This window comes from Bos indicus, chromosome X (assembly GCF_029378745.1).
Source record: "Bos indicus isolate NIAB-ARS_2022 breed Sahiwal x Tharparkar chromosome X, NIAB-ARS_B.indTharparkar_mat_pri_1.0, whole genome shotgun sequence".
NCBI classification, from domain to species: Eukaryota; Metazoa; Chordata; class Mammalia; order Artiodactyla; family Bovidae; genus Bos; species Bos indicus.
Genome location: NC_091789.1, coordinates 131,259,710 through 131,282,552, shown reverse-complemented (window position 1 = coordinate 131,282,552; position 22,843 = coordinate 131,259,710). Strand labels below are relative to the sequence as shown.

Here is a 22,843-nt window from a genome sequence, read left to right as displayed (position 1 = left end):
GGGATTTTACTGCCAGAAACAGAAGACCCCGAACATCCAAGTAATGGCCAGATGCACTCATGTCTAGCATAAGGACTTGCCTCCAGTTGTCTTCCAGGCCACTGGGGTTGGGCTGAGATTGCCAGATTCATGTCTCTGGATAAACAGTCTCACCTGTGAGTTCTGCAGGCAGAGATGTGAATGCCCAGGCAAGTCCCCTCTTGGGGTGGGGTCTGGCCTATTTGAAAGCCTTCCTTTTTTCCCTAAGCTGTCCAGTCTTGCAGGTCCTCCTGGAAGTCTTCCCAACACATCTACTGCGCAGAGATTTCTACTTCTCTAGACACTGCTGGCCTGTAGTGTTCTGTAATTGAGTTGCCATGTGTTTTGCTTATTTTCCTGCTCAAGCTCAGTTTCCCAGTCTGGAATCTCTGGCATAGCTTCTTTGTCTTCCCTCACAGGCCTTGCAGAGGGTCAGGCACCTGAGAAAAGCTCAAGAAACTTCTGTTGGTTCATTAATTGATTCTAGTTAAGGCTCCTGATAGTCTTGGAGCTTCTTTTTATTTTTAAAAATATTTGTTTGGCTACACCAGGTCTTAGTTGTGTCATGCTGGATCTAGTTCCCTGACCAGTGTTTGAACATGGCCCCTTGCATTGGGAACGCAGTCTTAGCCACTGGACCACCAGGGAAATCGCTTGGAGCTTCTTATCTGAAACAACTGAGTTGGTACAGACCCAACTATTAATAGACTCACTTGCACAGTGACTTTTTACTTTACTGATTTTTACAGCTATTGAGAAATTACACATTTTTTTTTTGACAAAGCCCTCTTCTTTTTAATAGCAGAATACTGACTTTTCACCTCAAAACACACTAAACAATATGCTGTAACTTCAATATTACAATTTCAGGCATAGACACATTGGCCAATTTCCTTGACACAACAGCTTGTATTTACAGAATATCAAGTAGAATGATTTTCAGAAGCAGGTCAAATGTGGGCAGTGACAATTTTGCTTTGTTTATGTGCGCCATGTAGGTGAGGTGAAGAGGCAGCAGTTAGTTCAGGGACTGGTAAACTTTAAAGGGCCAGAGAGTATTCTAAGCCTCACATACCATCTGTGTCACAAAACTACTCAACTTTGACTTCATTTCATGAAAGCAATCATAGATGATACATTGACAAATGGGCATGACCTTGTTCCAATAAAACTTTATTTACAAAAACAGGCAGTGGGCCTTGTGCCCTAGTTTGCAGATCCCTGCTTTTGTCTCTTGTGAGTACACAGTGCTTTGAATTTATTTTGCTCTAAAGGTTTTTTTCTGTGCTACAACTTTATTTTTAAGTGCAGTTTGAGAGCAAAATAATCATCTCTGAAAAGGTTGAAAAATTAGTGCAGACAATGGCACAGAATGACGAATGCACCTGATGATGAATGATTAACCTGTACCCTTTCTTCTACCAATCCCCACCTACTCTCATGTCTTCCTTTAGTCCTTTGGTGGGTAAAATAAACCTTCATTACATTATATGAACTATTTATTTTCGACATTTTGAAAAGACCTATTTTCATTGTTTAATTAATACATTTTTCTATCTATATTTGCATATCTTCATTTGGGATGACATGCACCATAATTTTCCTATTACAAGTAATGGAACTACTTTTGGGTTTAAAGGCTTCTCACTGAGCAGTCAAGTGTTCAGGAATGAATCCGTGTGGTTATGTGATGGACAGGTGTGCTTCAGACTAAGTCCCAATTGCCCTCATCTTTGGGGAAACTGCCAGTCCAAGGCTTCCAGTTGTCAACTCACAATCACCAGCCTGGACCTGGAAAGGTGTGAGGAGATTAGAAGGAAGGAGAAAGGGAAGGTGTGGTCCTGGTGTCGTGCTTCTGAGTGTGTCCTCTTACCTGTGCGTAGGAGATGGTAGTGATCCCCTTGCTATCTTTCCGCTTCCAGCTTTCCCTATGTCACCAGAGGCCAGCCCTTGGACCTCAGCATTCTTGGGGGAAAACAGAGAGAAAAATACCTTTGCTAGCAAGTATAAAGGTTTGTTGTTAATGTTTAGTCACTCAGTCCAGTCCCACTCTTTGTGACCCCGTGGACTGTAGCCCACCAGGCTCCTCCGTCCATGTGATTCTCCAGGCAAGAATACTACAGTGGGTTGCTATTTCCTTTTCTAGGGGATGTTCCCAACCCAGGGATGAACCCAGGTCTCCTGCATTGGCAGGTGGATTCTTTATTGCTGAGCCACCAGGGAAGCCCCATATATAGGTTTACCATGGGATTAAAATGTGATATGAAACTGCTATATCCGTGTGAAGTATTATTACCATCTGAGCATCTAGAAGGAATCAGGAAGCTGAAAGACACTAGTGTCTGGGGTTCCTGAAGCTGTTTTTAAAGAGTAAGTGGCTGGAGCTGACTGGTATAATTTTCATTGCTTGTATTTCTCCCTTCACTGTTGCAGGCCAGAGACTATGGCTGATGGGGCTGCAGCACTGAACTTGACAGATATGATTCCTGATCTCATGGAGCTTGCAGTCTAAGAAGCATTATGGAGTCAAGTCCCAAAACTCTTGGGAGGATCCCATCCTAAAAGTCAAAGGCCTGCTAGGATGTGTTATTGGAACGGTAACACCAAAATAAACCACCAGTTGATGAGCACATAATGTCTACAACATACCATGATGTCATAATTTGGGCAAAAGCTTGTGCTTTTCTGGCTTGGGGGGAGGGGCATGCAATGAGCAGAAAGTAAGGTAACAGGTGTTACAGGACTGTCTGCAGAGCCTTTGTATGAACCCCTAAGGCAGTGGGCAGAAGTTTTGTATAAGAAAAGCAGTCTCCTGGTTACCAGATGTAGCTGAATTCAGCTCCACTCCAAACTGTTGTATGACCTCCAGCAAAACTTAATCAGGTATAATAATAACATTGAAATATCAGTTGCCCTGCCCCGTGAAGAAAGCAGATTTTTATCACTTAAATTGTTAGTATGATCCAAGAAATCAAAGAACCAGTTATTAATCAGTCTTTCCAGTGAAATCAATAACCTCTGAGTTCATCTTGGGGAACCTGCTGAGACTGGGGCTTAATGAAAACACAAGAACGAACTAACCGGTGGTGGGGCTGGAGGGCAAAATACATGGGTGTACTTTTCATCAAAACACGCGAGGAAAAACCCTCTTGCCATATCTTGTGTGCTTGCTAATAAGCTTAATTTGAACACTTATTCACCTTTTTACAATTCTTAGCACCACAGAAAGGAGGTACTTTTCCTTCTTCCTTAAAAACAAGTTCCAGTCCAAACCATCAGCCTCTGTAGGTTGTCTTAATTGCTACTTTGCACCGCACTGGGCTATGACTCTGATTTTTGGCACATGCTGTCATACACAAAGTTCCGAAAATAAAATGCTCCAGGATATCCCCGGAACTCTTAGAAGGCTTTAAAAGGGGACTTGCACGCTGAAAGAATATCTTTGATGAAGACAATTCAGGCGAGCAGAATGCTTATGGCAAAAGAATTATATGATTCTTTGAGATCTTGAAGTGGGTCCGAAGAATCCTTGCCACCTAACTTATCATGGTTTGGGGGAGTTTGACAAGAATCCAGTTTTGATAAAGACAATTGTGTTTTCCTCCCCAAGTGACTATACATTTAAATAGCTAAAACATCTGTTCAGCAACATAGTAAAACATGTACACTCGGAACGCCTGAGAGAAGAGCCTGCCAAACGGTCGGTTGAGAGGGACTTTGCTGGGGGAGAGCACCAAGATAAAGCAACCACTGTTTGTTTTGTCTGGTCAGGGGGAAAGGCAAAGCAACCAATATTTTGGGTTTCATTTCATTTGTGAAGAATTATTTGAGAAAGGGTGGCAAGAGGACATTTCCTGACGGGATTTTTTTTTTTTAACCTGTCCATTAGTAGAAGAGCATGAGAACCTTGGATGTCAACGCCTAACAGACTCTTGAGACCAGCCACCAAACCACAAAAAGCGACTTTCTTCTTGACTGGCCTCTCTGTCTCTCCCGATGGAGGCAGAAACAGGGAGCAGCATGGAGATCGGAAAGACAGCCAACAGAGGCACTCGAATCGCCCTGGCCGTGTTCGTTGGTGGCACCCTGGTGCTGGGCATAGTCCTCTTTCTAGGTAAGTGGGGGCGCTGGAGGCCAGGGAACTGGGTGAGTGTGCAGTGGTTTCCTTGTGCTTAATTCTGGCAAACCTTGTCAGGATGCAGGTGGAGGGCTGTTTGCTTCTGTTAGTAGGTGCGTCCTTAGTTTCTATTAAATATGCAAATGAAAGGAAGCTTTTTCTTTAGGAAGGTAAATAAATAGGAATGCCCAAGTACCAAATACATAATCCAAAATGTGAAGTGGGTATAAAGTGGCTTTGAGTGGCTGGAGGACTTGGTTGCCTCAGGCAAACATTTTATTATGCATTATAGTTAGCAAAATGAGTGTGGACGAATTCATAGTCAGATACTTTCATTTATTTTGTGAGGAAAGACTTTACACTGTGATCAAACCATGCTGGAATTTCTTTCCATTTGATTTTTGTCAATGTTTGCCTGAATGACTCATGAAATTTAACTCAAAAAATACAAATCAGTCTTTAAAAATGCACCTTTAGTGGTATTCTTCAATTCCTTTCCAATCTAGTAACTCTGGTGGAATAAAATTTTAACTCTTTCTATTAGATTTAAAAGTTAATATGAAGGAAAACAGAGGTTTTCCTCCCAAGATTTGAAAGGTATTGCGATGCATTGATTTTAATGACTGTTGGTGAGAATGATGTTCCCAGAGAGTATATATGATGATAAAAACATATTCTTATGAGAAAGAAGGAAATATCTTAGAAAGGGGAGAGGGATGTTCTAAGATTTTAGGCATTCTGAATCTTTGCTCTCCTTTGTATTTTTCTCATGCGGCCTATACTATTTCATTAGCTTGAAAATTATGTAGGTCCAAGCCCTTTCCTGAGCAGAGTCTAGGTGCTGTTTGAAATGTAGCAAGCCTGGAAACAGACCTTGGCATATGCAGGATGCAGGCGGCCACGTTTATCTTGGCAGGGGAAAGCCAGTAATTAAACATTAAAAAGTTAGAGTTGTGTGGTTGAAAACTACTAAAATGAGCAAACCATCTTTCCATGTTTTCTGTGGCTGAAGATTTAGGGAATTAGATGGGCTTATCGCTGAATCTCCTATTCCTGCAACTGAACTTGAGGCTTTTGAAAAGTGTTGTGAGATTTCTTGGCGCTTGGGGTTTAGGCAAGTGTCCTATCCTGAAATTCACAACTGGGGGAAAAATGATAATGTCAAGGACTATGCACTAGGTGAGAAGTGACTACAAAGTTAGACTATCAGTGTTTTGCAAATACTCCCAAACTTACAAATCCAAGTGATTATTGTTTATGTAAAAATATGTTCTCTTTTTAATGATGTTACTGCTGCTTGAAGCTTCTTTGAAATTCCTCCCACTCTTATGGGAGTTCTGAGGCTGTAGCATATTATTAGAATATTCTTGATGGCAGCATTTTTTTTTTTCCACACCATTCAGCTTGTGGGATATTAGTCCCCCAACCAGGGATCGAACCCAGGCCCTCTGCCATGCGGAGTCCTAACCATTAGAATTAGGGGATTCCAAATCTTTGTTCTTTGAGAGAAGACGATCCTTTGGGATCAGCTCTAAAGTTTTTCAAGCACAGTAAAATTCATCAAGCCAGTTGATGCTATTATGGGTAAGGAGGCCTACATAAAATAGAAAAAAATAACTTTCCAATGTGCCCGATAACTTGGCTCTCTCTCACTTAGAATCTTTAACAGAAGGTGTAATGATGTTAGAGAATAATTCTCCCTCAGTCTTCACTACTCCCAAGTGTGGTCCGTGGACCAGCAGCATCCGCATTACTTGGGAGCCAGAGCCCCACCCCAGACCTACTGATTCAGAACCTGCATTTTTCACAAGATTCCCAGATGATTCATTTTCAAATTAAAGTTTGAGAAGTATTGCTTCAGGTGGCCATGTCCATTTGGATGTATACATTCAGAGACATTTGCTTTTAAGTAGTTGCACGCTCTGAAATTTAAAAAGAAATGGTATTTTTGTCAAATTATATTTTTTCTTGTGGTGAGAACTTTTAAGATCTACTCTCTTATCAACTTCCAGATATACAATATAGTGTTACTATGGTCACCAGGCTATATGTTACCACATGACCTATTTATTTTATAACTGGAAGTTTGTATCTTGAAAGGAATAAGTCTTTAATTATTTTATTATATTTTTTCTAAAATAAAATAAGGTTAGTATCAAGAAGGTATTGTCCAGAATGTTAAAGTATTATTATTTACAATAAACTTTCTTTTTCCACATTAAAAAAAGACATGCTCATTAAAGAAAATTTGGTAAACATATAGTAATAGACTGAAGGGAAAAATTTATGGTTCAATCACCAAGGCATATTGAAATATTTCATGCTAATTGTTATGCTCCACATATATATTTTTACTTTTTTTGATTTCTAAAGAAATCAAAATATAACTTTAAGATACTTCTTTTCTTAAAAATAGGCCTGAGATGTTTGTTTCATAAGCAATTTTCTTGAATGTTTAATGTAACACAGGTAAAAAGACTGGAGGATGGCAGCAGAGAAAAGAACAAAGACAAAGCAGGCTCCTCTTAGAATGTGGGTTAATAAATAACACAAATTGCCACACTGGCAGGTGATGTATAGGTCTTCCATCTCTAGCAGAAACATAGGGATACTTTTCCTCTGCTGAGGATGCCTTGAAAGGGCTTGGCCTCCTTTCACCCTCTACCTTCCATCTCCCCACGGCCACATTTCCAAATGATTCCTTATTTCTGCTCACAGAGTACAGCAATAATGAATTCCCCACAATTTCCTTGGCTACCACAAATATTTTCAAAGTCTAAACTCATATCTGCTAACGTCCAGGTGCCACGTGAAGTTTATGAACAGGGCACCCCTCCAAACATTTGCTGAAAGTTGCCAGCCAGGTGGGGGAAATGAAGCCATTGGTGAAAAGCTACTTAGGTCTTGTAGGGTTTCTGTTTGGTTTTGTTTTGGTGGAAGTAGTTGGAAACTTGGTCCACCAAGCTGTATCTGTGTGGTAGCTGGGCTGGGCCTGGTGGGAGGTGGGTGTGGAGTACAGGACAGGCAGATAATGATTCTCTTGACCGAAAAAAAATCTCTGTTACTCTTCCTCCTTTTATGGGCTGTATCTGTATGAATGGTTTAGATAAGATGCAGAACTTTAAATGCCACATATGCTAGCTTTCTCCTTCAGCTCTGGATTTAGTCCAAATGACACAATCTATAACTTTCAATTTTCCCATCACTAAAATGAGAATGTAGTTGTAAACAAAAAGTGAAATGATTAGACTTAAACCACAGATAATCGGAGATAGAGACTTTAGGGATTATTTAACCAAATGGTTCTCAAACTTGAGTGTGCATCAGAATAACATGGAGGGCTTGTTAAAATGCAAATGGGACTTTTCTGGTGGACCAGAGGTTAAGAGTCTGCCTGCCAATGCAGGGGACACGGGTTTGATCCCTGGTCCAGAAAGATCTCAGATGCTGTGAGGCAACTAGGTCCCTGTGCCACAACTATTGAAGCCCATACACCTAGAGACTGTGCCACTCAACAAGAGAAGCCACTGCAATGAGAAGACCATGCACCACAACTTGAGAGTAGCCCCCACTCACTGCAACTCTCTAGAGAAAGCCCATGCAAAGCACTGAAGACCCGGTAAAGCCATAAGCAAATAGATAGACTAAAATTAAATAAATAAAAGGAGGATGGTTGGGCCCCAACCCCAGAGTTTGTGAGTCTGAAGGTCAGGGTAGGGCTTGGTCATCTGCATTTCTCATTAGCTCCCAGGTGATGTTGCTGTGCTGCCTTTGCCCCTGGGACCCCACTCTAAGAAGCATGGGTCTAGTTGTGCCCACTTGTCTTCACGTTCAAGCAAACCAAGTTTGGGAGCAACCAAGAGTCTCACCAAGGTTGCTTAGCTAGTGACCAGAGTCTGGTTCTGTGACAATGAGCCAAGTGGATTTTTGAATGTGGTGTCAATACAGGGAAGGATGAATAGATATCAAATGTCTCACAAGTGTGCCTCACAGTGGGTTACCTGTTGGTGGTCTGCTGCAAGCCAGTCATTTATTTTGGTCTGTTTTTTCAGTGAGTCAAGGTTTCTTAAGTCTCCATGCTAAACCAGAGTACTGCCTGAAGCCAGAATGCATCGAAGCTGGTAAGTCAGTTTTCCACCCTGTGTCAAGTTATAATTATGGTACCTTGGGGAATGGAAGAGAAAACAGGTGGTATTTTTAGTATTTTGCTTGTTTGAGGTTTACCAAGTATGAAATGCAATTCTGATGAAATTTTAACTTTACTTTCAAGTCTTGGTGTGAAGTTGTGGAACATAGGTTTCCTGTTCTTTTTTTTTTTTCTTGCAATAAAACAGCTGTGCAGTATTCCAAGTCATTATAAGGAAATCAGAAAGGGGTGTGGAAGACTGAATGGCCTTTCTTAAAACCTGAAGACAGAGACTATCGACATTCCTATTACCTTAGCTGGATGTGGGCTGTAAAAAAATACAGAGAATCAAGGAAATACTTAGATTTTTGGCAGCGGCATTGATTAAAATGGAAAAGACATAGGTAAAAGGGCTTTTAAACTCTGAGGATTTATACAAAGATACTAGGTTAGATATATATGTTATTACAGTCCTTTTTAAAAACTTTTAAAACTGAAGTTTAGGTGAATTGCAATGTGTTAATTACTGCTGTACAGCAACTCAGTTATACTATACACACACACACACACACACACACACACACACACATACACTATATATAGTGTGTGTATATATATATATATATATATATACACACTATACTATACACTACACACACACACACACACACACAATATAGAGATGGCTGGATGGCATCACTGACTTGATGGATATGAGTCTGGGTGAACTCTGGGAGTTGGTGATGGACAGGGAGGCCTGGCGTGCTGCGATTCATGGGGTGGCAAAGAGTCGGACACGACTGAGCTAAACTGATATATATGTACATTCTTTTCCATCATAGTTTATCACAGTCTTCCCTGGGGGTTCAATTGGTAAAGAATCTGCCTGCAATGCAGGAGACCACCTGCAGTTAAAGAGACCTGAGTTGGATCCTTGGGTTGGGAAGATCCCCGGGAGAAGGAAATGGCAAGCAAGCCTAGTATCCTTACCTAGGAAGTCCCAGGGATAGAGGAGCCTGGCAGGTTACAGCCCATGGGGTCACAAGAGTTGGACACAATTTAGCAACTAAACCACCACCATCACTGAATTTAGTTCCCTGTGCTATACAGTAGGACCCTGTTAACCATCCTGTATGTAAAATAGTTTACATCTGCTAATCCCACACTCCTTGACAACCACCAGTATATTCTTTTTTTTTTTTTTTGGCTCATTCTTAAGTTAAACACACACACACATTTTAACCAGGCAATATGTTCTGTGACTTACATGTACCATCTCATAAAATCTTCATAAGAACCCCATGAAGTTGGTGCTATCACCTGGCCCAACTGCAGATGAGGAAATGTAGGCTTCCAAAAGCTAAATAGCTTGCTAAGGGTCACAATCTGAGTTAGCGACAGGGCTGGGCTTCAAGTTCATGTCTGGCTCCTGTCCATCTGTGCCCGTGCGCTAGAGGCCATGCCAGGTAACTTTCTTGGATCCTAGTCCTGTCTTGCTCTGTTTTTTCATAACATTAGACCTACTGGAGTCTAGTGACTAGACAACTGTTGCAGCTTTTTTATCTTATCCCAGAAAGGGTGAAAAAAAAGTGCAAATTCCCAGATCCTTTCTTGTTCCCAGCAGAGCAGATGACCCAGGGTTTTCTCCAGTGGAGCGAGGGTGACCTGGAGTAGGGTGAAGGACCAGGTAGGATTATCAGAGGACAGCTTTTAGACCTGACGTCCCTTTGTGCTTTGGCTAGGGAACGGGTCTCACAGATGTGTGAAATTTACATTTTTGAACTCAAACTTTCAATTTGAGTTTACTTGAGTTTTTGTATAGAGTACCAGTTATTTCATGAGTTTTGTCTCTACTACAAATCACAATAATGAAAAAGTAAAGCCTGAAGAATGAAACTGATCCGGTTGCTTCCTGACAGCTTGTTTCCCTTGCTAGCTGTTTTTAGTGTAAGCCTTACTGTGTGCGCGTGCCTGCCTCGGCGCCGCGTGCGTGCGTCACGCGCCTGCCTCGGCGCCGCGTGCGTGCGTCATGTGCGTCACGTGCGTGCCTCAGCACCGCGTGCGTGCGTCACGCGCCTGCCTCGGCGCCCTGTGCGTGCGTCACGTGCCTGCCTCGGCGCCGTGTGCGTCACGTGCGTGCCTCAGCGCAGCGTGCGTGCATCACGTGCCTGCCTCGGTGCTCTGTGCGTCACGTGCGTGCCTCAGTGCCGCGTGCGTGCATCACGTGCCTGCCTCGGCGCCGTGTGCGTCACGTGTGTGCCTCAGCGCTGTGTGCGTCACGTGCGTCACGTGCGTGCCTCAGCGCTGTGTGCGTCACGTGCGTCACGTGCGTGCCTCGGCGCCGTGTACGTCACGTGCGTGCCTCGGTGCCGGGTGCGTCACGTGCGTGCTTTGGTGCCGGGTGTGTCACGTGCGTGCTTCGGTGCCAGGTGCGTCACGTGCGTGCCTCGGCGCCGTGTGCGTCACGTGCATCACGTGCGTGCCTCGGCGTCGTGTGCGTCACGTGCGTCAAGTGCGTGCCTCGGTGCCGGGTGCGTCACGTGTGTGCCTCGGCACAGCGTGCGTGCATCACGTGCCTGCCTCGGTGCCCTGTGCATCACGTGCGTGCCTCAGCGCCGCGTGCGTGCATCACATGCCGGCCTCAGCGCCGTGTGCGTCATGTGCATCACGTGCGTGCCTCGGCGCCGTGTGCGTCACGTGCGTGCTTTGGTGCCGGGTGCGTCACGTGCGTGCCTCTGCGCCGTGTGCGTCACGTGCGTGCCTTGGCGATGTGTGCGTCACGTGCGTCACGTGCGTGCCTCGGCGCCGTGTGCGTCCAGTGCATCACGTGCGTGCCTCGGCGCCGGGTGCGTCACGTGCGTGCCTCGGCGCCGGGTGCGTCACGTGCGTGCCTCAGCGCCGTTTGCGTCACGTGCGTCAGGTGCGTGCTTCGGCACCGTGTGCGTCACGTGGGTCACGTGCGTGCCTCGGCGCCGGGTGCGTCAGATGCGTGCCTCGGCGCCGTGTGCGTCACGTGAGTGCCTCGGCGCAGTGTGCGTCGTGTGCGTCACGTGCGTGCCTCGGCGCCGTGCGTTGTGTGCGTGCCTCGATGCCGGGTGCGTCACGTGCATGCCTCGGCGCCGTGTGCGTCACGTGCGTGCCTCGGCGCCGTGTGCGTCACGTGCGTCACGTGCATGCCTCGGTGCCGTGTGTGTCCCGTGCGTCACGTGTGTGCCTCGGCGCAGCGTGCGTGCATCACGTGCCTGCCTCGGCGCCGTGTGTGTCACGTGCGTGCTTTGGTGCCGGGTGCGTCACGTGCGTGCCTCTGCGCCGTGTGCGTCACGTGCGTCATGTGCCTGCCTCGGCGCCGTGTGCGTCACATGCGTGCCTCGGTGCCATGTGCGTCACGTGCGTGCTTCGGTGCCGTGTGCGTCCCATGCATCACGTGCGTGCCTCGGCGCCGTGTGCGTCACGTGCGTGCCTCGGCGCCGTGTGCGTCATGTGCATCACGTGCCTACCTCGGCACCGTGTGCGTCACGTGCGTCACGTGCGTGCCTCGGCGTCACGTGCGTCACGTGCGGGCCTCGGTGCCGGGTGCGTCACGTGCGTGCCTCGGCGCCGTGTGCGTCACGTGCGTCACGTGCGTGCCTCGGCGCCGGGTGCATCACGTGTGTTCCTCGGCGCCGGGTGCGTCACGTGCGTGCTTCGGTGCCATGTGCGTCCCATGCATCACGTGCGTGCCTCGGCGCTGTGTGCGTCACGTGTGTGCCTCGGCGCCGTGTGCGTCATGTGCATCACGTGCCTACCTCGGCACCGTGTGCGTCACGTGCGTCACGTGCATGCCTCGGCGCTGTGTGCGTCACGTGCGTGCTTCGGTGCCGGGTGCGTCACGTCCGTGCCTCTGTGCCGTGTGCGTCACGTGCGTGCCTTGGCGCTGTGTGCGTCATGTGCGTCACGTGCCTGCCTCGGCGCCGTGTGCGTCATGTGCGTCACGTGCCTGCCTCGGCGCCGTGTGCGTCATGTGCGTCACGTGCCTGCCTCGGCGCCGTGTGCGTCACGTGCGTCACGTTCATGCCTCGGCGCCATGTGCGTCACGTGCGTGCCTCGGTGCCGTGTGCGTCACGTGCGTGCTTTGGCGCCGCATGCGTCACGTGCGTGCCTCGGCGCTGTGGGCATCACGTGCGTGCCTCTGCGCCTGGTGCGTCACGTGCGTGCCTCGGCGCCGTGTGCGTCACGTGCGTCACGTGCGTGCCTCGGCGCCGTGTGCGTCACGTGCGTCACGTGCGTGCCTCGGCGCCGGGTGCGTCACGTGCGTGCCTCGGCGCCGTGTGCGTCACGTGCGTGCATCGCCGCCGGGTGCGTCACGTGCGTGCCTCGGTGCCGTGTGCGTCACGTGCGTGCTTTGGCGCCGCGTGCGTCACGTGCGTGCCTCGGCGCTGTGGGCGTCACGTGCGTGCCTCTGCGCCTGGTGCGTCACGTGCGTGCCTCGGCGCCGTGTGCGTCACGTGCGTCACGTGCGTGCCTCGGCGCCGTGTGCGTCACGTGCGTCACGTGCGTGCCTCAGCGCCGTGTGCGTCACGTGCGTCACGTGCGTGCCTCGGCGCCGTGTGCGTCACGTGCGTCACGTGCGTGCCTCGGCGCCGTGTGTGTCACGTGCGTCACGTGCGTGCCTCAGCGCCGTGTGCGTTACGTGCGTCACGTGCGTGCCTCGGCGCCGGGTGCGTCACGTGCGTGCCTCGGCGCCGTGTGCGTCATGTGCATCACGTGCCTACCTCGGCACCGTGTGCGTCACGTGCGTCACGTGCATGCCTCGGCGCTGTGTGCGTCACGTGCGTGCTTCGGTGCCGGGTGCGTCACGTCCGTGCCTCTGTGCCGTGTGCGTCACGTGCCTGCCTCGGCGCCGTGTGCGTCATGTGCGTCACGTGCCTGCCTCGGCGCCGTGTGCGTCACGTGTGTCACGTTCATGCCTCGGCGCCGTTTGCGTCACGTGCGTTCCTCGGCGCCGGGTGCGTCACGTGCGTGCCTCGGTGCCGTGTGCGTCACGTGCGTGCTTTAGCGCCGTGTGCGTCACGTGCGTGCCTCGGCGCTGTGTGCGTCACGTGCGTGCCTCTGCGCCGGTGCGTCACGTGCGTGCCTCGGCGCCGTGTGCGTCACGTGCGTCACGTGCGTGCCTCGGCGCCGTGTGCGTCACGTGCGTCACGTGCGTGCCTCGGCGCCGGGTGCATCACGTGCGTTCCTCGGCGCCGGGTGCGTCACGTGCGTGCCTCGGCGCCGTGTGCGTCACGTGCATCACGTGCGTGCCTCGGCGCCATGTGCGTCACGTGCGTGCCTCGCCGCCGGGTGCGTCACGTGCGTGCCTCGGCGCCGGGTGCGTCACGTGCGTGCCTCGGCGCCGGGTGCGTCACGTGCGTGCCTCGGCGCCGGGTGCGTCACGTGCGTCACGTGCGTGCCTCGGCGCAGGGTGAGTCCTGTGCGTGCCTCGGCGCCGTGTGCGTCACGTGCGTGCCTCGGCACCGTTTGCGTCACGTGTGTCACGTGCGTGCCTCGGCGCCGGGTGCGTCACGTGCGTTCCTCGGTGCCGGCTGCGTCACGTGCATGCCTCGGCACCGTTTGCGTCACGTGCGTCACGTGCGTGCCTCGGCGCCGGGTGCGTCACGTGCGTGCCTCGGCGCCGGGTGCGTCACATGCGTGCCTCGGCGCCGGGTGCGTCACTTGCGTGCCTTGGCGCCGTGTGCGTCCCATGCGTCACGTGCCTGCCTCTGCGCCGGGTGCGTCACGTGCGTGCCTCGGCGCCGTGTGCGTCACGTGCGTCACGTGCGTCACGTGCGTGCCTCGGCGCAGGGTGAGTCCTGTGCGTGCCTCGGCGCCGTGTGCGTCACGTGTGTGCCTCGGCACCGTTTGCGTCACGTGCGTCACGTGCGTGCCTCGGCGCCGGGTGCGTCACGTGCGTGCCTCGGCGCCGTGTGCGTCACGTGCGTCACGTGCGTGCCTCGGCGCCGGGTGCGTCACGTGCGTGCCTCGGCGCCGGGTGTGTCACGTGCGTGCCTTGGCGCCGGGTGCGTCACGTGCGTCACGTGCGTGCCTCGGTGCCGTGTGCGTCCCGTGCATCACGTGCGTGCCTCGGCGCCGGGTGCGTCACATGCGTGCCTCGGCGCCGGGCGCGTCACGTGCGTGCCTCGGCGCCGTGTGCGTCCCGTGCGTCACGTGCGTACCTCTGCGCCGGGTGCGTCACGTGCGTGCCTCGGCGCCGTGTGCGTCACGTGCGTCACGTGCGTCACGTGCGTGCCTTGGCGCCGTGTGCGTCACGTGCGTCACGTGCGTGCCTCGGCGCCGGGGGCGTCACGTGCGTGCCTCGGCGCCGGGTGCGTCACGTGCGTGCCTCGGCGCCGTGTGTGTCACGTGCGTGCCTCGCCGCCGAGTGCGTCACGTGCGTGCCTCTGCGCCGGGTGCGTCACGTGCGTGCCTCGGCGCCGTGTGCGTCACGTGCGTCACGTGCATCACGTGCGTGCCTCGGCGCCGTGTGCGTCCCGTGCGTCACGTGCCTGCCTCTGCGCCGGGTGCGTCACGTGCGTGCCTCGGCGCAGTGTGCGTCACGTGCGTCACGTGCGTGCCTCGGCGCCGGGTGTGTCACGTGCGTGCCTCGGCGCCGGGTGCGTCACGTGCGTCACGTGCGTGCCTCGGTGCCGTGTGCGTCCCGTGCATCACGTGCGTGCCTCGGCGCCGGGTGCGTCACATGCGTGCCTCGGCGCCGGGCGCGTCACGTGCGTGCCTCGGCGCCGTGTGCGTCCCGAGCGTCACGTGCGTGCCTCTGCGCCGGGTGCGTCACGTGCGTGCCTCGGTGCCGCGTGCGTGCGTCACGTGCCCTCCTCAGCGCCGCGTGCGTGCATTACGTGCCTGCCTCGGTGCCGTTTGCGTCACGTGCGTGCCTCGTTGCTGCGTTCGTGCATTACGTGCCCGCCTCGGTGCCGTTTGCATCACGTGCGTGTCTCGGCGCCGCGTGCGTGCATCACGTGCATGCCTCGCTGCCGTGTGCATCACGTGCTCACGTGCGTGCCTCGGTGCCGCATGCATGCATCATGTGCCTGCCTCGGCGCCGTGTGCGTGCATCACATGCGTGCCTCGGCACCGCTTGCGTGCATCACGTGCCTGCCTCGGCACCATGTGTGTCACGTGCGTCACGTGCCTGCCTCGGGGCCGCATGCTTGTGTTGCTTGAAGGATGATGTTTGGGAGAAGGGCGTTTTGGGCATTTTGCAAACAGTTGCCATATTTTCTGAGGTGCCATCTTTCCTTACTTCTCTTTTCTAGTCACATCCTAATCCCTCTTTCAGAATAACGGAGAAAGAATACAAAGAAGTGAGGAAACAAGAAAAGGACTTGTTAATGATAGTGGTGGTAGTGGATAGGAGCAGAGAGGCTAACTTTAGTTCGAAGGCTGATCTGGGCTAAATACATAAACCCACCTATGACTCAGTTTCACAATCTGTAAAATGGGAAAAAGAATTTTTTTTTTCTGCACTGGGCCTTTATTACTTCCCATGGACTTTCTCTAGTTGTGGAGCACAGAGGTTCCTCTCTAGTTTTGACGAGTGGACTTATTGTGGTGGCTTCTCATTACAGAGCACAGGCTCAGTCGTCGTGGCCCACAGGGCTTAATTGCTTTGTAGCATGTGAGATGTTACCGATCAGGGATTGAACCCAGTTCTCCTGCGTTGGCAGGTAGATTCTTTCCTACTGAGCCACCAGGGAAGAGTTTTTAATTTATCATGCTGGTTATGAGAATAGAAGAAAATAATGATGGTGTTAGTACGAGAAGTTGAGGTCCATGATGTCTTCCCCTTTACCCCTTACTCAGAGAGCATTGTAACTCAGTTGGCAAGATAGGACCTGGCGTCAATTCTTGTGATGGCAGAACTGTATCTTAACTCATGTGAGGCTGTTTTAGGCATTATTCATCCGTCTTCAGAGAATGCGCACTGTTCCCTATAGAATTATTAATGTGTTTGCTTCAGGAGTGCTACTTCAGACATTGCTGGCAGTATTATATCATCTGTGGTTTATGCATTGCATTGCTTTTCTAGACTCTATGAGCTCTGAAACATCTGGCGTCAAGAGTTTAGCATGAGTGTTTGTGAAATTGTAATAGCAAATTTGTATGTATGGTTGCCAGATTTAGCTACATGCATACATTCAGGATGCCCAGTTAAATTTGAATTGCAGATATACAATGACAAATTTTTTTTTTTTTGGTACAAGTATGTCCCATGAAATATTTGGTAGTACTTGCACTATAAAAGTAGTCATTTATATGAAATGCAAATTTCACTAGGTATTCTGTACTTTATCTGGCAACTGTATTTATTTGGCAGTGTGCCTGACACTTTTCTAAGTGCTTTACACGTACTCATTTAATTCTCATGAAAATCCTATGTGGTGCTTTTATTACCCCATTTTACAGATGAGGAAACTAAAATACAGAGAGGCTAAGGTTGCATAGTTATTGCATGGTGGTGTTGGCATTCAAAATCAGGTGGTCTGGGTCTAGAGTATGTGATGAGGCTACACTGCCTGAGAAGGGCTTAGCATAGTTCCTGGCACAGAGGGAAACTGCTCAGTATTAGTGACTTTATTGTTACCACCCACCCCACCCCTTTTAGCCCTGGTTAAACTTTAAGAAGTCAGGCTGGTATAAGGAGTAGTGCCTCCACCTCTACTACACAAATGCTAGCTGGAGACCAAATAACAATTTGTCTTGTATGTGATGACTTGAGGGACTACATAGCCTGGCATTTCGCAGAGTTTCTTTGTCATCGTATTTCTTTTATTAAAAGAAGACTCTCTGAGTTTTATCCATGAACTGAGTAGGGGGAAAGGAGTTTTGGTGTCTTGACAATTATGGTCCCTTGCAATTTTAAGTCACAGCTCCTCTGTATAAAGTGCAACCCTGTGCCCAGCTGTGAACTGTGAATGATGAATTGAGAGGCTGTAGCTGGAGTTTTTCCACTTAGTGGGCTCAGTTCCAAATTCAGTGTGAGTGATGTATTCTCCACTTTGTATCAGGACTGAGGTCAGAGCTGATCTTGCAGTTTAGATACCTGCAAGAATACTGAGGAGATGGGATACATTTGAGGGTTTGGGGCTGGGGGATTTGGGAAGGTAGCCAGTAAACAGTGTGCTTATGTGAATATTGTATGGGACTGAAACTTCTGTGATCCATGTCCCTGAGGTGTCACACAGCAGATTCATTCTGGGACTGCAGAGCCCGATTAACCATAAATATAAACTAAAATGAAAACTTTGTGTCCTAACATATTTGCATATTACATATTAGTGATGAAATAGTAGCAGAAACAAAAATTGTAATTGGAGGCAACCTAATTAATTTTGAAAGATAAAAATATTGTGCTCGCTTTGGCAGCACATATACTAAAATTGGAATGATACAGAGATTAGCATGGCCCCTGCACAAGGATGACACACAAGTTTGTGAAGCATTCCATATTTTTTGGGCCAGTTCTAATGAGGTGGATGAAACTGGAGCCTATTATACAGAGTGAAGTAAGTCAGAAAGAAAAACACCAATACAGTATATTAACGCATATATATGGAATTTAGAAAGATGGTAATGATGACCCTATATGTGAGACAGCAAAAGAGACACAGATGTAAAGAACAGACTTTTGGACTCTGTGGGAGAAGGCAAGGGTAGGATGATTTGAGAGAATAGCATTGAAATATGTATATTACCATATGTGAAATAGATCGCCAGTCCAGGTTTGATGCATGAGACAGGGTGCTCAAGGCTGGTGCACTGGGATGACCCTGAGGGGTGGGATGGGGAGGGAAGATGGAGGGGGTTCAGGATGGGGAACACATGTACACCCATGGCTGATTCATGTCAATGTATGGCAAAAACCACTATGATATTGTAAAGTAATTAGCCTCCGATTAAAATAACTAATTAAAAAAGAAAGATAAAAATGTTAAGTTAATTTAAACTTTGCCAAACTTAGATTCTAAACCACTTTTTTTTTTTTGCTTCTTGGGGCAGTGTGTGGAAGGATTGAGAGTGGTGGGGAATTTGAATTTCTGTAGCGATTAGGATGCTTGTATATTAGTCACTTCATTGAAGACATAAAGCTGTTTGAAATTTTCATAGAATGTCTAGGCTAAGGAAATAAGTAGCCTTACTTTTAAACCTGGAAGAACCACACATAACCAAACTGTAGTATGCATATCTAAATTTATGCAGATTATACTTTTTTGGCTAGTCATTCATGTTTAGCTGAAAACTCATTGGGTTTCCATTACTTCAAACATAAATGTATTCTGGCATTAATTAAGGATAAAAATCACCCAGGATGTCATCTTTCCAATGTCATTAAAATATTGGCTGCCCTTAAAAAAATGATTTGGTGCATATCTTTAGGTTAGAGTGGTAGCCAGCAGTTGAAAGAGAGTTGGAGTTTAGTATTAGGAATTTGGGGACCTTCTCATCTTGTAATGAAAGATTTTTTTTTTAAGCTCATGGATACATATTTAGCTATGCACAAACTTCCTACTGATTGTCTTCCATATGTAATTGAGTGTGGCTTTAAGAAAGGAAAAAATGGCAGATCAGTCTATTGTGTCTTTCTGTTAACTTATACAGATAGCCAGTTCTGCCCCTAGACTTGGGCAAGAGTGGCGTCTGCCTTGGGCCCCTCATTTAGAAAGTTCCTCTTTGCCCTGCTCTGGCCACGCCTCTCCCCTGGACAAGGAGTCTGTGGGGCCAAAGCAACAGCCCTCTCCTTCTGCAACCCAGAATCCCCTCTAAGATGGCCCCAAGCTTCCTTTCAGGGCCTCTTTGGATCTCTTCCAGGGGTTCATTTCTCTGAGAGCTTCCCTAAATGTCAAGGGGTTTAAGAATCCATACCTGGCCCTCCAGGTCTTTATGAAAGTATGAATATATTGTAAATAGATCTTTTCAACATTTAGATTTTGTGTGTGGGCCTCTGTTTCAGTTAGTCTTTGTTGTGGAACAAACCACCCCAAACCTTAAAGGCCTGAAATGAGTGGTTTAATATTTCTTATGATGATTTGGGTTTGGTGGGGTTCCTCTGTGGAGATTGTCTTAGGCTCATTCATATAGCTGCATTCAGCTGGAGGCTTGCCTGGCCTGAAAGGTCCATGATAGTCTCAATCACATGCCTGGCCATTGGTGGTGGCTTGGTTTTTCTTCATGTGGCCTTACCTCCTCCTCTTCAGAGGGCAGTCTCAGGGCTCCATTCAAAGGGATTTAATGTGGAAGATGAAAGGCCTCTTAAGGCTTAGCTTTGAAACTCATGAAAACTTGCCCTGCCATTTTCTTCTGGTCAAAGCAAGTTATAAGGCCAGCCCAGATTCAAGGCAGGGGAAATAGATGCTGGTGGAAAGAGTAGCAAAGTCACCTTGCAGAAGAATTGAAGGAAATGTCACATGCATTCTGCCAGACAGTTTACCTGTACACTCTGTTTGTATTGCTGAAACAGATGTTAGGGGTGGTCCTGCAAAAACCAATAACAATATTACCACCAAACTTTTACCCACACGGTCTGAATGTAGTAGTTTAATATGACAAAGTTGATTCAGGGAGTCATTTGAAGGGAAATGTGAAAACCAAGGCTTGGGAACTGGTTGATATGAAATTGTTGTTTAATTTGGAAGAGACCAGTACACAATGTTCAGTGCTTGTCATTAATCCTATGATTTTCTTTTTAAATAGCTGCTTCCATCTTAAGTAAAGTAAATCTGTCTGTGGACCCTTGTGATAATTTCTTCCGGTTTGCTTGTGATGGCTGGATACACAGTAATCCAATTCCTGAAGATATGCCAAGCTATGGGATTTATCCTTGGCTCAGACGTAATGTCGACCTCAAGTTGAAGGGTAAGTTTCTGCTGGGGTTTGGTGATGCACTTTACAGAGAGCAATATTTGACAAGAAAAACATAGTTTTGGATTTGAAGCATGGCTGCTCACTTTTTAACTATACTAAATTCATTTCTAAGATTTTTAAAAAAGGAATATTGGAAGGAAAGTTATAGAATTCCAGTCTCTCAGATCTCAGTGCAAGCCTGGCATAGCTCATGTACACATTTGATAGTAGTAAGTTTTGCTGCTGAAGGATAAATAGCATTTGATTGAGGTTGGGAGCAAAGGAATAGTTAATGAAAATCATGTTATATCAGTATACTCATTTGTCTGTTATGTTCAGAGCAAACTTCATCACTTGCTCATTGTGTCCTGGATTTTCATGGTTTACAACATGTACTTAACACTTCATTGTCTTTTGACATAACTTTTGAGAACTCTGGATGACCTTGTATTTGTCATATTGTTCCTGTTAAATGCTAAGTTGACTCTGGGGAGACTGTCCTTTCTCCCATGGCCTCTCAAACAATGACAAGCTCACACACACATACTCACATACGCCTGCATGCACACATGCTCTTCAAAAGTTGGAAATGTCTTTTGCTAGAGGATCTTCTGCTCACAGTTGATCTAATTTTTATGCTGAGCTGTTGGAGAAAAGCACTTCAGGATGGAAATAGGGAGATTTTGAAGGCCAAGTAAGGTGATTGTTTTGAGAAGGCAAAAATGGTATTTTTTTCACTTTCTTATGACTGAATTATGCCATTTTCACTTTCTTATAACTGAATTATGCCATACAGCTAGCATTCAGTAGCACATCTAAAAGAATTCCTGAAAAATTTTGAGAATAATCATTTTTATTTTTCCTCCATATCCTTTCCCCTAAGATTTTAAGAATTAATTTAATCAATTTTAATAAAAGTTAAGTATGTATCAATTTATGTATATAACATCCAAAATCATTGGCAGAATAATTAAATACCTATTGTCAGTTATAGGGACTTTCCTATAGCTCAGATACTAAAGAATCTGCCTGCAATGCAGGAGACCTGGGTTCGATCCCTGGGTCAGGAAGATCCCCTGGAGAAGGAAATGGCAATCCGCTCCAGTATTCTTGCCTGGAGAATCCCATGGACAGAGGAGCCTGGTAGGCTACAGTCCATGGGGTCACAGAGTCAGACACGACGAAGCAACTAACACACATTGTAAATTGTAAGGAAAAATGTGCTTAAATTTCACAATTAGATATAAACCATATGGACTTATATTTTATACTAGAAGGCTGAAACTTAGTCTTCATAAGTTGTAAGTGGGAATTTGGAAGAATGTCAGAGTTTTCCCATAACCCAACAGGTGATATTCCTGTGCTATGGCACTGTAAATAGGACCTTGAAGAGTGAATTTACTAAGACTTATTTCCCTGTAGGATATTAACTTGTGTTGGTCCTTTACCCACCATTCTTGCCTGTTTCCTATCTCCCTTCTCTGGCTTATTTTCTTCCTAGACAGAAAGATGTGTGCCTACACACAATCCAATAAGCAGATGTATCACTGAAGGATAAGAAAAAGTATTTCCAGAAGATGATCGTTTCGTATTAGTTATAGACCAAAGATTCCTATCTTTAGGGCATGAAGCTGTTAAAATTTAAAGAATTTCTGGGAACATCTTACTGTAAAAACTAAAATCAGTATCGATGGGTTTTGTTTGAGGAGGATACTGTATGTGGGCTAAAATTAATAAAAATGAGAGTAAATTGTTAAGTGCAGCACAAGTTTTTTTTTTCTACTTTTAAAAATGAGAAACGGTTATTTCTAAGCTTAATTATGAAAATAAAAAGGAGCAAAAATAGCATGCAAAAAGTAAAAAGAAAGTCACACTTAAATCCACTCCTAGAAATACCTGCTAATAAAGCAGTTGGGTATATATCTTCCCAGGTTTTTCCCCCACGTGTGGATACATATGCATAATGTCATATGCACAGCCATATATTTAAAAAATAAAAATAGCTGATATTATGCATGCTGCTCCATCAGCTGCTTTAACAAATGATGTATTCCTCATAGATGTGGATTATGTCAGTAGACATCTTTCCTTATTATAAATAACACTATAATAAATACCCAAGTTTGCACATCTTTATGGCCTTATCTAAATGTATCCTTAGGATAAATTCCCAGAAGTGAGATCACTGTGTTGAAAGAGTATTCACGGTCTCATTTCTGTTGCATATAGCAGAATGGTCCTTTAGAAAGTTGTTTCTAGGTCTTCATATATTTTCTTGCTGCTTTAAATGGCAACTTTTCTCAATCACCTGTTTTTTTGTGGTATAGAGTAGGGGTCAGCAAACTGTGGCCCGTGGGCCAAATCCATGCCACTGCCTGTTTTTGTAAATAAAATTTTATTGAAAGACAGCCACATCCATCCATTTATGCATTATCAATGGCTGCTTTTGCACCACACCATCAGAACTGAGTAGTTGCTGTAGAGACCATATGACCTGGAAAGCCCATATGACAGGTAAAGCTTAAAATATTTACTCTCTGACCTTCAGGGAAGAAGTTTGCCAACTCCTGATGCTTATTGTAAAGCTTTGCTATATCTATATTGGATCTAATTATAACTATTTTATTAAGTCATAGCTTTTTGGGGATTTTTTGGAAAGGTAATCATGAAATTAAGAAACAATTACAATTTTTGCCTCTTCCTTTCCTTTT

The 22,843-nt window shown here is 47.2% G+C and overlaps 1 protein-coding gene and 1 non-coding gene across 9 annotated transcripts in view; both read left to right on the top strand.

Moving 5' to 3' along the window:
- Positions 1-1,576: 1,576 nt before the first annotated feature.
- The window catches only part of PHEX (phosphate regulating endopeptidase X-linked), a 245,020-nt gene continuing 223,753 nt past the window's right edge, over positions 1,577-22,843 (top strand). For 3 of the 8 annotated variants that reach the window (XR_011565204.1, XR_011565203.1, XM_070783865.1), the window contains exons 1-3: positions 2,739-4,132; positions 8,188-8,256; positions 19,983-20,144. Coding sequence is in view for 1 of the 8 variants with exons in the window: in XM_070783865.1 (XP_070639966.1) it covers positions 4,015-4,132; positions 8,188-8,256; positions 19,983-20,144 (349 nt within the window). In the remaining 7 variants the exon portion in view is untranslated. Of the gene's footprint in view, positions 2,616-2,734; positions 4,133-8,187; positions 8,257-19,982; positions 20,145-22,843 lie in introns of those variants that run through there. The other 5 variants (XR_011565207.1, XR_011565206.1, XR_011565205.1 and 2 more) reach the window with 5 other exon arrangements.
- On the top strand, positions 17,642-17,745 carry LOC139181851 (U6 spliceosomal RNA). Its single transcript, XR_011565579.1, has one exon. It is a non-coding gene; the product is annotated as a U6 spliceosomal RNA (small nuclear RNA).